Here is a 13,821-nt window from a genome sequence, read left to right on the forward strand (position 1 = left end):
TATATATACACTGTATATAAATAAAAGAAATACTTGAATTTCAGTGTTCATTTATTTATACATATACACACACATAACACTAATCTACTCATTGTTGAGTTAAGGGTTGAATTGTCCATCCTTGTTCTATTCTCTGTCACTATTTTTCTAGTAGATGGCAGTATTGTCCTGTTTAAGAGTGTCACAACATTGCTGTTTACGGCAGACGAACTGCTTTACGGTAGACGAAAACGTGACTGCTGTTGTTGTGTGTTGTTACCGCGCTGGGAGGACGTTTATGAAACTGCCTAACAATAAACCCACATAAGAAACCAAGAACTCGCCCTCGATCATTCTTCAGTTATAACGTCATTGGGCAGACACTATGTTTATATTGTGGGAAAGCCGAGGCGAAAACAGGCTGTCCTCACTCAGGTCCGCATGGAGCTGGAGGGAGCGTGGCCTCCAGCTCCGTCTGATTTTCAGGAGAAAATTTGTCCCGGGGGGTTTACCGGAGAGGCGCTGAATTTCAGGAGTCTCCCGGGAAATCCGGGAGGGTTGGCAAGTATGCTTTAAGTGCTGATCTGAAACATTTAAAAAAAGGATTAACAACGGAAAAAGATGGAGGGGGATTGTTTTTGTTTGAGGACAAACATGACACAAACCTTCCCAATAGTTAGAAAGCCAACTGTTTAACCCCTTGTGTGGTGTTCGGGTCTGTGGGACCCGTTTATACAAATTAATACATTTTTCAAACTGAGACTTACTGACTTTGGCTCTTTTTCTGTGAATAACATATATCAGAATACATATTTAATGAATCAGCACCTCCAAGTCCGAGTCCATGGTTCTCGCCCCGGAAAAGGGTGGAGTGCCATCTCCGGGTTGGGGAGGAGACCCTGCCCAGAGTGGAGGAGTTCAAGAACCTAGGAGTCTTGTTCACGAGTCGTAAGATCAACAGGCAGATCGGTGCGGCGTCTTCAGTAATGCAGACGCTGTATCGATCCGTTGTGGTGAAGAAGGAGCTGAGCCGGAAGGCAAAGCTCTCAATTTACCAGTCAATCTACGTTCCCATCCTCACCTATGGTCATGAGCTTTGGGTTATGACCGAAAGGACAAGATCACGGGTACAAGCGGCCCGAATGAGTTTCCTCTGTCGGATGGCGGGTCTCTCCCTTAGAGATAGGGTGAGCAGCTCTGACATCCGGGGGGAGCTCAAAGTAAAGCCACTGTTTCTCCGCATCGAGAAGAGCCAGATGAGGTGGTTCGGGCATCTGGTCAGGATGCCACCCGAACGCCTCCCTAGGGAGGTGTTTCGGGCACGTGCAACCGGTAGGAGGCCACGGGGAAGACCCAGGACACGTTGGGAAGACTATGACTCCCGGCTGGCCTGGGAACGCCTCGGGAAGAGCTGGACGAAGTGGCTGGGGGGAGGAAAGTCTGGGCTTCCCTGCTTAGGCTGCTTCCCCCGCGACCCAACCTCAGATAAGCGTAAGAAGATGGATGGATGGCGTTGGATGGATAATTAATGACCACACAGCAAACACCCCCGCTACAAATTTCTATTACATATAAGCTGTCCGGGTCCACTGGACCCGGTTCTAATAGAAGTGTGAAAAATGATGTTCTGTGTACCACACGCAACCACCAACCCACCCACACACACACCCAGCAGGCCTTGACAGGAGGAGGACAGAGTGTAGGTACACAGAACACCAGAGGGTCAAATGTGCGAGAAAATGAGAGCAGACAGTGTTGACAAACAATGTTGCAACCTTGTGAGGGAACCGCAGGTGCGGAAACCCAAAAGAAGAATCCCTGTGGGATGCAGAAACTGGCAGGGAAATGTTTCGGTGCAGCGTTCATATTGTTGTTACTCAGCCAGCGTTTTGTGGGTCTGACAGACCCGTTGCATTTTGTGGCTTTTAATGCCTCACAATCAAACACCTTTATGTTAAAATACTGAAAATTAGATTTCAACATTTCTGTCAACGAAGATTTGCCTCAGCCTGTGACACAGTCATTTTGATAGTAGGCTATCATAGCTAATATAGACACTTACGTCATGTTTTGCCTTCATTATAAGACTTATATATTTTCATATTTTGCGGCTCCAGACTGATTAATTTTGTGTATTTTTGGTACAATATGGCTCTTTCAACGTTTTGGGTTTCCTAAACCAGTGGTCCCCAACCACCGGACCGAGAAATTAAAATAAATAAATAAATAATTAATTATTAAATCAACATAAAAAACACAATATATACATTATATATCAATATAGATCAATACAGTCTGAAGGGACACAGTCCGTAAGCACACCTGATTGTATTTTTTTATGAAATACAATCAGGTCCGTGGGACAAATTTTCAAGCGTTGACCGGTCTGCAGCTACAAAAAGGTTGGGGACCACTGGCCTAAACGGTGAAAAACAATGAAGTGAAAAAAAAAACCTTATACTCTGTCCCAAAACATTAAATTACCCCCAAAATGAACAATTGTTGCAAAGTGTAAGGGGTTGCAGGTTAACAAAAATGATGTTTTTTAACATGACTTTTGTACAAAAAATTGCACCAAAAACGTACCATAATGGCATCCGAAGAGCTCCAGCCGGACCCCAATCTTCCCTCCGTTCTCCGTGTTCCACGCCAGAGGCAGCAGGCGAATGTGTTTGGCGGTGAAGGCATAATGGAAGACGTTCCTCTTCACTTGGTAATAATTCCAGTTTCCAGGCATTGTCTGCGAACACGAAGGGGCGTTAGTTATGTCGAGTCGCCACCGCGGTTGATTGAGACGTTGGAGATGAACCTGGTTCGAGATTGATCGACCGATTGAGACTTTTATTAGTAGATTGCACAGTACGGTACATATTCCGTACACTTGACCACTAAATGGTAACACCCGAATAAGTTTTTCAACTTGGTTAAGTCGGGATCCACGTTAATCAATTCATGGTAAAGTTGAGCTTTGATCAAGGGTGTTCAAGATAACGTGTCCCTTTGAAGTCTACGAATGGGGACAATGGAAACAATAAAACACTGTTTGAATGCAGAATTGACAAAAGATTATCAATCAATCAATGTTTATTTCTATAGCCCTAAATCACAAGCGTCTCAAAGGGCTGCACAAGCCACAACAACATCCACGGTACAGAGCCCACATACATTATACTGCAGACCTGGGCAAATTAAGGCCATTGAGCCATTCAATCTGGCCCGCCGGACATCCATCCATCCATCCATCCATCCATCATCTTCCGCTCATCCGAGGTCGGGTCGCGGGGGCAGCAGCCTAAGCAGGGAAGCCCAGACTTCCCTATCTCCAGCCACTTGGTCTAGCTCTTCCCGGGGGATCCCGAGGCGTTCCCAGGCCAGCCGGGAGACATAGTCTTCCCAACGTGTCCTGGGTCTTCCCCGTGGCCTCCTACCGGCTGGACGTGCCCTAAACACCTCCCTAAGGAGGCGTTCGGGTGGCATCCTGACCAGATGCCCGAACCACCTCATCTGGCTCCTCTCGATGTGGAGGAGCAGCGGCTTTACTTTGAGTTCCTCCCGGATGACAGAGCTTCTCACCCTATCTCTAAGGGAGAGCCCCGCCACCCGGCGGAGGAAACTCATTTCGGCCGCTTGTACCCGTGATCTTATCCTTTCGGTCATGACCCAAAGCTCATGACCATAGGTGAGGATGGGAATGTAGATCGACCGGTAAATTGAGAGCTTTGCCTTCCGGCTCAGCTCCTTCTTCACCACAACGGATCGGTACAACGTCCGCATTACTGAAGACGCCGCACCGATCCGCCTGTCGATCTCACGATCCACTCTTCCCCCACTCGTGAACAAGACTCCTAGGTACTTGAACTCCTCCACTTGGGGCAGGGTCTCCTCCCTAACCCGGAGATGGCACTCCACCCTTTTCCGGGCGAGAACCATGGACTCGGACTTGGAGGTGCTGATTCTCATTCCGCCGGACATTCCCAAATAATTTTTTTAGATCTTTAAGAAAGAAACTGTAGCTGCCATTATGACGTGCTGTCATGTTTTCTCATGACTGTCAGGAAAACGCCTGACTGCCGTCTTGTTACCCCAAGATGCAAGAACCAGGAGAGCTGAGAGCAGGTAAGATGACTTGAATTATCATCAAAACCAAAACACGAAGCAGTCTTGAAAACAGCAGTTCCAAACATAGAATTATCTTCGAGCACTGAGTAGTGCTCGAGTGAAAACATAAATAGATATATGTCGATTGGCAGCTGGTGTGGACCGGCTGCCAATCAACGCCAGGTGAGGAGAAAACAGTGCTCCGCGGAACAAACAGGAAATTTAACAAAATAAGAGCACTGACGGTAAAGTAAATACAAAAAACAAGGAAAACCAACGGAAATTAAGTGACGGATCATCACATCTTCAACTATACAAAGTGTTTCAATGGTTGGAATCTGCGTTTATGGATGATATACCAGTTACTATGGTAATCTAATTAATTATTATGGTAATCTAATTATTTACTATGGTCATCTAATTGGTTGCTATGGTAATCTACGTCACAGCAGCTCAGACAAGGCATCAAGCAGTGTGGGCGGGGAGCATTTCCACAGACGCGGAAGGAGATTTTCACAACAAAGTTCTAAAGCTTAGTGATATATAGAATAGAATAGAGAGTACTTTATTGATGCCTGGAATTAAGTGGGTTTATTTTCTACCCTTCGCGTTCATATTTCACTGTTTGTTGCATTTTTGTCGCTTTTCACTTAAATGTGAAGTGAAGTGAATTATATTTGTATAGCGCTTTTCTCTAGTGACTCAAAGCGCTTTGCATAGTGAAACCCAATATCTAAGTTACATTTAAACCAGTGTGGGTGGCACCGGGAGCAGGTGGGTAAAGTGTCTTGCCCAAGGACACAACGGCAGTGACTAGGATGGCGGGAGCGGGAATCGAACCTGGAACCCTCAAGTTGCTGGCATGGCCACTCTACCAACCGAGCTATGTATTGTAAAATATGTGGATTGAAAGGGGGTGTGACGTTCATATTTTGTCAATATTCAATGTTTTATCGTTTATAGAAAAATTTAAAAATCCATTACGTTTTCTAAGGCGGTCTGTCATAATGTTTTTAGTATTCAATCATACATTATTGTGAGGTTATGTATTAGTGTTCCTAAAAGTAGATATTCCGCCCCCCCAGACACATTTTTTCTCTAAATGTGGCCCCCCCGAGTCAAAATAATTGCCCAGGCCTGTTATATTGGTACGAAGTGACTTGGCTTCCAAGAAACGCGATCTTACACTGCAAAAACTGAAATCTAAGTAAGATTAAATTGCTTATTTTCTGTCTGATAAGATAATTCTTCTCACTAAGCAGATTTTATGTTAGGGTTTTACTTGTTTTAAGGGCCCTAAATGATCTCAGTAAGATATTACAGCTTGTTGCTGAGATTTTATGACCTATATTGAGTAAAACATGCTTGAAAGTGGGCTTCACGGTGGAAGAGGGGTTAGTGCGTCTGCCTCACAATACGAAGTTCCTGCAGTCCTGGGTTCAAATCCAGGCTCGGGATCTTTCTGTGTGGAATTTGCATGTTCTCCCCGTGAATGCGTGGGTTCCCTCCGGGTACTCCGGCTTCCTCCCACTTCCAAAGACATGCACCTGGGGATAGGTTGATTGGCAACACTAAAATTGGCCCTAGTGTGTGAATGTGAGTGTGAATGTTGTCTGTCTATCTGTGTTGGCCCTGCGATGAGGTGGCGACTTGTCCAGGGTGTACCCTGCCTTCCGCCCGATTGTAGCTGAGATAGGCGCCGGCGCCCCCCGTGACCCCGAAAGGGAATAAGCGGTAGAAAATGGATGGATGGATGCTTGAAAGTAACTGTTGCAAAGCTGTCTCATTAACACTCACAAGTATAAAACTACTTTTTTAAAGTAATAATTTCTTTCTTCAAGCATGACAAAAAAGTCATGATGCTAATCGCATATCATTATGTCAAGATAAAGGCACTAGCATTTACTTAATTTAAGAATATTGTTCAACATATTGAGCAAAAAATGTCTAGTTTTTTTCTACCAAGAAAAAGGCACTTGTTATTAGTGAGAATGTACTTATTTTAAGGTATTTTGGGGGTTCGTTGAGGTTAGCTGATTTTACTTGTTTTGGAAAGTCTTGACAAGCCGGATTTTCTTGTTCTATTGGCAGATCATTTTCCTTAGTTCAAATAAAATACCCCTCATTTTTTTGTGTTGTGTTAGAGATCTCATCCGCGGAGTCCGCGGGTAAACCGCGAGTCGGGCGGTTGACATGACGAATAAATAGATTTTAATGAGATTCGGGCGGGTGGCGGTTGAACCATCCAGAATATTTGATATACATGATTCTGGGATCGATATCCTTTGCCATTCAAAGAGACATTTAAGACCCGTGTCATGAAGCGAAGAAGACAATAGGATACATTATTTTTCTCTTGGATGACTGTCAGCAGTCACCCAGATAATAAGTATTGGTCACCTTCTACATCATGCACGATCCGCTTATCAGTCCGGCATCATGTTGTGTGTAGCTTTGGCGGAAACACGCACACGACTGCAAGGCATACTGGGTGACACAGAGTACACTAATGGTTGTGATATAAACAATTTTAACACTCTTAGTAATATGCGCCACGCTGTGAAGCCACACCAATTAAGAACGACAAACACATTTCGGGAGAACATCTTCACAGTAACACAACATAAACGCAACACAACAAATACCCATAATCCTTTGTATTCATGACGCCTCCTGACTATTTTATACACCGTGCATCGGTAAGGTGGCCGGGGTTGGGGGCGCGGGGGTGTAAAATATATTCAGGATTTGTCACGGATACAAAGGATTGTGGGTATTTGTTGTGTTACGTTTATGTTGTGTTACTGTGAGGATGTTCTCCCGAAATGTGTTCGTCAATCTTGTATTGTGTGGCTTCACAGCGTGAAGTGAAGTGAAGTGAAGTGAATTATATTTATATAGCGCTTTTTCTCCAGTGACTCAAAGCGCTTTACCTAGTGAAACCCAATATCTAAGTTACATTTAAACCAGTGTGGGTGGCACTGGGAGCAGGTGGGTAAAGTGTCTTGCCCAAGGACACAACGGCAATGACTAGGATGGCGGAAGCGGGAATCGAACCTGCAACCCTCAAGTTGCTGGCACGGCCGCTCTATCAACCGAGCTAAACCGCCCCAATATGCGTGGCGCATATTAGTAAGTATTAAAGTTGTTTACATCACAACCATCAGTGTACTCTGTGTCACCCAGTATGCCTTCCAATCTCATACGTGTGATTGCGGAAGCTGCACACAACATGTTGCCGGACCAACAATCGGTTCGTACATGTTGTTGAAGGTGTCAAAGGCAAGGGTTTCACAGCATAACCATATTCTTGTCATCAGGATGATCACTTAGTTACTATGGTCATCTAATTAGTTGCTATGTTAATCCACGTCACAGCAGCTCAGACAAGGCATCAAGCAGTGTGGGCGGGAAGCGTTTCCACAGACGCGGAAGGAGATTTTCACAACAAAGTTCTAAAGCTTAGTGATATATAGAATAGAATAGAAAGTACTTTATTGATCCCTGGAATTAGGTGGGTTTATTTTGTACCCTTCGCGTTCATATTTCACTGTTTTTTGCATTTTTGTCGCTTTTCACTTAAATGTGAAGTGAAGTGAATTATATTTGTATAGCGCTTTTCTCTAGTGACTCAAAGCGCTTTACATAATGAAACCCAATATCTAAGTTACATTTAAACCAGTGTGGGTGGCACTGGGAGCAGGTGGGTAAAGTGTCTTGCCCAAGGACACAACGGCAGTGACTAGGATGGCGGGAGCGGGAATCGAACCTGGAGCCCTCAAGTTGCTGGCACGGCCACTCTACCAACCGAGCTATACCGCCCCTGTGTAATGTAAAATATGTGGATTGAAAGGGGGTGTGACGTTCATATTCTGTCAATATTCAGTGTTTTATCCTTCATAGAAAAATGTAAAAATCCATTACGTTTTTTAAGGTGGTCTGTCATAACGTTTGTAGCATTCAATCAGACATTATTGTGAGGTTATGTATTAGTGTTCCTAAAAGTAGATATACCGCCCCCCAGACACATTTTTTTCTCTAAACGTGCCCCCCCCGAGTCGCGAGAACGTTGGCGGCTCCAATTGACTTCATTACTCTGTGAAACAGGTTAAAATAGCTCTGTGACTAGTAAAGGTGGCCAACCTCTGATGTAATTCAATGGGCGGTTGGCGGGCGGGTACAGTCCTGATAAAATGTTGGTTCGGGTGGACGGGCGGTTGGATGACGATTTTGGTGATGCGGTTGCGGATGATATAATTGCCTATCCGCGCATCTCTAATATTTGTGTGGGGAAAAAATCACAAGACTACTTAATCTCTACAGAACTGTTTCATGAGGGGTTCCCTCAGTCGTCAGTAGATTTTTCTCCTAACGACTGAGGGAACCCCTCATGAAACAGTTCTGTAGAGATGAAGTAGTCTTGTGATTTTTCCCACACATATATATATATATATATATATATATGCATGTATATATGTATGTATATACATATGGTATATGTATATGACTTTGAGACCCGTTATGTCAACGAGTGTGTAAAACAATCTCGTCCCCCCCCGGGATACTCACAGAGTTGCCTCCTCTCATGATGTACGGCGTCCAGGAGTCTGGCCTGTCCCCGTAGAGGAGGGTGTACTTGGTGACCCAGTCGTACGAGTTGAAGGTGCCCTGGGTGGCGATGGCCCTCAAGCGGTACTTCCTGCCCAGGTTCACCTGCAGCCACGGTTGGCGGTCCTTGGCGGAGGGCGACCAGCCACTGCTGCCTAGGAGACGGGAGAAGGCCTGTTTGGTGGCTAATCCTGGTCATGTGCCAAAGGACTTACCATACAACTTGGCGAAATTGGCAGAGTAGAGAAAGTTATATCTGGAGGAAGCCAGAAAGGAGGAGGCGTAGAGGCCGGACACCAGCGGGTCCACGCAGTCTTCTGCAGACAAATGAAAAAGGACAGCCAGGTCATGAGCTGTTAAATAAATGATTTTTGCCAGCCGCCCTAACGACGTCTCTCTCTGAGCGTTATAAACGAGAATGGAAGTCGGGGGAGTGCTGATAAGAAGAGACCATTTTGGATTTTAATTAGTGCATGCGTCATGTTCATTTAGCTTATCGGAAATGTGCAACTCAAACGGCAAGCCACTGGACGTTTTCTCACTATCTTTTATATCGAAATACAAAATAAATAGATTTATAGTTACACAGACTGCAATCTGTAGAAAACACCGGGGTAAATATGAAGGACAATGCAATGAGTCATGTGTATTGTGTTGTGTTACTAAGCGGAAATTGGGTACATGTCGGGAAGAAGTACGTAAAAATGTCAAATTAACTACAGTGCGGCAAAAAAGTATTTACAGTAGTCAGCCACCGATTGTCCAAGTTCTCCCGCTTAAAATGATGACAGAGGTCTGTAATTTTCATCATAGGTACACTTCAACTGTGAGAGACAGAATGTAGAAAAAAAATCCAGGAATTCACATTGTAGGAATTTTAAAGAATTTATTTGTAAATTGCGGTGGAAAATAAGTATTTGGTCCACCGTTCAAAGCTCTCACTGATGGAAGGAGGTTTTGGCTCAAAATCTCACGATACATGGCCCCATTCATTCTTTCCTTAACACGGATCAATCGTCCTGTCCCCTTAGCAGAAAAACAGCCCCAAAGCATGATGTTTCCACCCCCATGCTTTACAGTAGGTATGGTGTTCTTGGGATGCAATTCAGTATTCTTCTTCCTCCAAACACGACGAGTTGAGTTTATACCGAAAAGTTCTATTTTGGTTTCATCTGACCACATGACATTCTCCCAATCCTCTGCTGTATCATCCATGTATTCATTTTAGTATAAACTCAACTCGTCGTGTTTGGAGGAAGAAGAATACTGAGTTGCATCCCAAGAACACCAAACCTACTGTGAAGCATGGGGGTGGAAACATCATGCTTTGGGGCTGTTTTTCTGCTAAGGGGACAGGACGATTGATCCTTGTTAAGGAAAGAATGAATGGGGCCATGTATCGTGAGATTTTGAGCCAAAACCTCCTTCCATCAGTGAGAGCTTTGAATGGTTGACCAAATAATTATTTTCCACCATAATTTACAAATAAATTATTTAAAATTCCTAGAATGTGAATTCCTGGATTTTTTTTTTCACATTCTGTCTCTCACAGTTGAAGTGTACCTATGATGAAAATTACAGACCTCTGTCATCATTTTAAGTGGGAGAACTTGCACAATCGGTGGGTGACTAAATACTTTTTTGCCCCACTGTATGTAAAAAAAAATAGGTAAGAAATGTCAAAAAGGGTAAGAAATAGGTACAAAACCCAAAACCAGTGAAATTGGCACGTTGTGTAAATGGTAAATAAAAATAGAATTCAATGATTTGCAAATTTTTTTTAATCTTATTTTAAATTGAATGGACTATAAAGACAAGATATTTAATGTTCCAACTGAGAAACATATTTTTTTGTTGTTGCAAATAATCATTAACTTAGAATTTAATGGCAGCAACACATTGCAAAAAAAAAGTGGCATTTTTACCACATGTGTTACCTTTCCTTTTAACAACACTCAATAAACGTTTGGGAACTGAGACCAATTTTTGAAGCTTTTCAGGTGGAATTCTTTCCCATTCTTGCTTGATGTACAGCTTAAGTTGTTCAACAGTCCCTTGTGGTATTTTAAGCTTCATAATGCGCCACACATTTTCAATGGGAGACAGGTCTTCTACTACGAAGCCACGCAGCTGTAACACGTGGCTTGTTGAAATAAGCAGGGGCGTCCATGATAACATCGCTTGGATGGCAACATATGTTGCTCCAAAACCTGTATGTACCTTTCAGCATTAATGGTGCCTTCACAGATGTGTAAATTACCCATGCCTTGGGCACTAATACACCCCCATACCATCACAGATGCTGGCTTTTGAACTTTGTCGCCTATAACAGTCCGGATTGTTATTTTCCTCTTTGGTCCGAAGGACACGACGTTGACAGTTTTCAAAAACAATTTGAAATGGGGACTCGTTAGACCACAGAACACTTTTCCACTTTGCATCAATCCATTTTAGATGAGCTCGGGGCCCAGCGAAGCCGGCGGCATCTCTGGGTGTTGTTGATCAATTAAGTTAAAGTTAGGTTAAAGTGCCAATGATTGTCACACACACACACTAGGTGTGGTGAAATTATTCTCTGCATTTGACCCATCCCCCTTGAACACCCACTGGGAGGTGAGGGGAGCAGTGAGCAGCAGTGGTGGCCGCTCCCGGGAATAATTTTGGTGATTTAACCCCCAGTTCCAACCCTTGATGGGTCACATTTTTATAGTCTTTGGTATAACTTGGCTTTCCCTTTACATAGTAGAGCTTTAACTTGCACTTACAGATGTAGTGACGAACTGTAGTTCCTGACAGTGGTTTTCTGAAGTGTTCCTGAGCCCATGTGGTGATACCCTTTACACACTGATTTTGGTTTTTGATGCGGTACCGCCTGAGAGATCGAAGGTCAGTAATATCATCGCTTACGTGCAGTGATTTCTCCAGATTCTCTGAACCTTTTGATGATATTACAGACCTAAATTCCTCGCAATAGCTGGTTGAGAAATGTTGTTAGAATAGATCTTTATTGTCAATGCACAAGTACAACGAGATTTAATTTTTCGGTACAGTCCCGCTAAGAGCAGACATACGTTACAGGGGAGGACAAGACGAGACCGCCAACGGATCAGCCACTTACGGCGCTCCTTAAAAAAGGTGAGAAAAGGGTGACATTGGGAGAGGGGAGGAGTAAACAAATATCAGTCTAAGGCTAGACCCTCAGGCGGGGTCCAGACTGAGTCCAGGAAAAAAAAAACATAGCATGGCACACATTTACACATGGTATGTATATCACACCAACTTGCAACAGAGGGAGGGGTGGGTTTGAGGAGACCCACTGCCGCTGTATAGCGCTGCTCAGCCATCCACAGCCCCAGAGGAATTAAACGGTGGTGAAGGTGTTGATTTCAAGGGTGGGGGGTCATGTGTGTATATATGCCCAATTAACTTGGGAGAGAGGATGAATATTTTTGTATGGACTGAGGCCGATCAAAGTTCGACTGCAGGTGTTGTTGGACAATTTGCCCATGCATGTGTTTACAAAGTGGTGACCCTCGCCCCGTCCTTGTTTGTGAATGACTGAGCATTTCATGGAAGCTGCTTTTATACCTTATCACGGCACCCACCTGTTCCCAATTAGCCTGTTCACCTGTGGGATGTTCCAAATAAGCGTTTGATGAGCATTCCTCAACTTTCTCAGTCTTTTTTGCCACTTGTGCCAGCTTTTTTGATTAATGTCGCAGGCATCGAATTCCAAAGGAGCTAATATTTGCAAAAAATAACAAAGTTTTCCAGTTCGAACGTTAAATATCTCGTCTTTGAAGTCTATTCAATTGAATATAGGTTGAAAAGGATTTTAAAAATCATCGTATTTTGTTTTTATTTACCATTTACACAACGTGCCGACTTCACCAGTTTTGGGTTTTGTAATTTTCTAGTCTTTGGTGACGACAACACCCCCGTCCCGTCCTACAAAGAAGACTGGATGGATGTGCCACACCTTCACCCTGAGCTGCCAAAAGTAGAAAAATGAGCTGATTTGACAAATAAGGCCACTGAGGTCAAACATGGATGGCAGATGTGACCTTCCTTGCTATGCCCCGCCCCCCTCGCCACCGCCATCCGACACCAGAATAATTACAACTATCTGCTGACGGAGGAAGTATGCATATAGTGATGGACTATAAGAGGAGTATTGATTGGTAGGATCCAGCATGGTCTCCTTTCCCCCCCCCACCTTGTTCCTGACATGCACACGGGCCTCGCCCCCTTCCTCATCATGTGCTCTGCAAACAGTGCGCCCACTTTGGGAGTGCCGGCTCCATTTCTGCTGACTCATCAGTCTGCTGCTGTGTGAGTGCGGGCCGGGTCGACCCAGCCTGCACTCTCTCTCTCTCCCTCGCTCGCTCGCCCTCCTGCAGCAGCACTTTGCAGGGGGGAGGAAGGAGGGGCAGGGGGGTGGGGGGGGGGGGTGTGACGACAGTGAGGTTGCAACAAAGTCACTGGGATGTTTCTGCACTATTAGCAGCCTTTCTAGTCGCCATTGGACTTTTAAGCAGCCTTTCTAGTCGACATTTCATGATAAGCAGCCTTACTAGTCCCCATTGCACTATAAGCAGCCTTTCTAGTCGACATTGCACTAAAGCAGCCTTTCTAGTCAACATTTGCAATATAAGCAGCCTTTCTAGTTCCCATTGGCTCGAGAGCACTATAAGCAGCCTTTCTAGTCAACATTGGCACTTTAAGCAACCATTCTAGTCACCATTGGCACTATAAGCAGCCTTTCTAGTCAACATTGGGACTAAAAGCAACTTTTCTAGTCGCCACTGGCACTATAAGCAGCCTTTCTAGTCGCCACTGGCACTTTAAGCAGCCTTTCTAGTCAACATTGGCACTTTAAGCAACCATTCTAGTCCCCATTGGCACTATAAGCAGCCTTTCTAGTCAACATTGGGACTAAAAGCAACTTTTCTAGTCGCCACTGGCACTATGAGCAGCCTTTCTAGTCACCATTGGCTCGAGAGCACTATAAGCAGCCTTTCTAGTCAACATTGCACTATAAGCAGCCTTGCTAGTTACCAATGGCATTTTAAGCAGCCTTTCTAGTCGACATTGGCACTATAAGCAGCCTTTCTAGTTGACGTTGGCACTGTAGGC

At 44.3% G+C, this 13,821-nt stretch overlaps 1 protein-coding gene across 1 annotated transcript in view; it reads right to left on the minus strand.

The window, feature by feature from the left end:
* cntnap1 (contactin associated protein 1) overlaps positions 1-13,821 on the minus strand; it is a 47,539-nt gene that overhangs the window by 23,891 nt on the left and 9,827 nt on the right. Inside the window, exons 2-4 of the mRNA XM_061905362.1 lie at positions 8,901-9,002; positions 8,647-8,840; positions 2,566-2,719 (exon numbers count right to left, since the gene is read on the minus strand). Of these exons, the coding sequence (XP_061761346.1) occupies positions 2,566-2,719; positions 8,647-8,840; positions 8,901-9,002 (450 nt within the window). The remainder of the gene's footprint in view (positions 1-2,565; positions 2,720-8,646; positions 8,841-8,900; positions 9,003-13,821) is intronic.

Source organism: Nerophis ophidion, linkage group LG07 (assembly GCF_033978795.1).
Source record: "Nerophis ophidion isolate RoL-2023_Sa linkage group LG07, RoL_Noph_v1.0, whole genome shotgun sequence".
Lineage (NCBI taxonomy): Eukaryota > Metazoa > Chordata > Actinopteri > Syngnathiformes > Syngnathidae > Nerophis > Nerophis ophidion.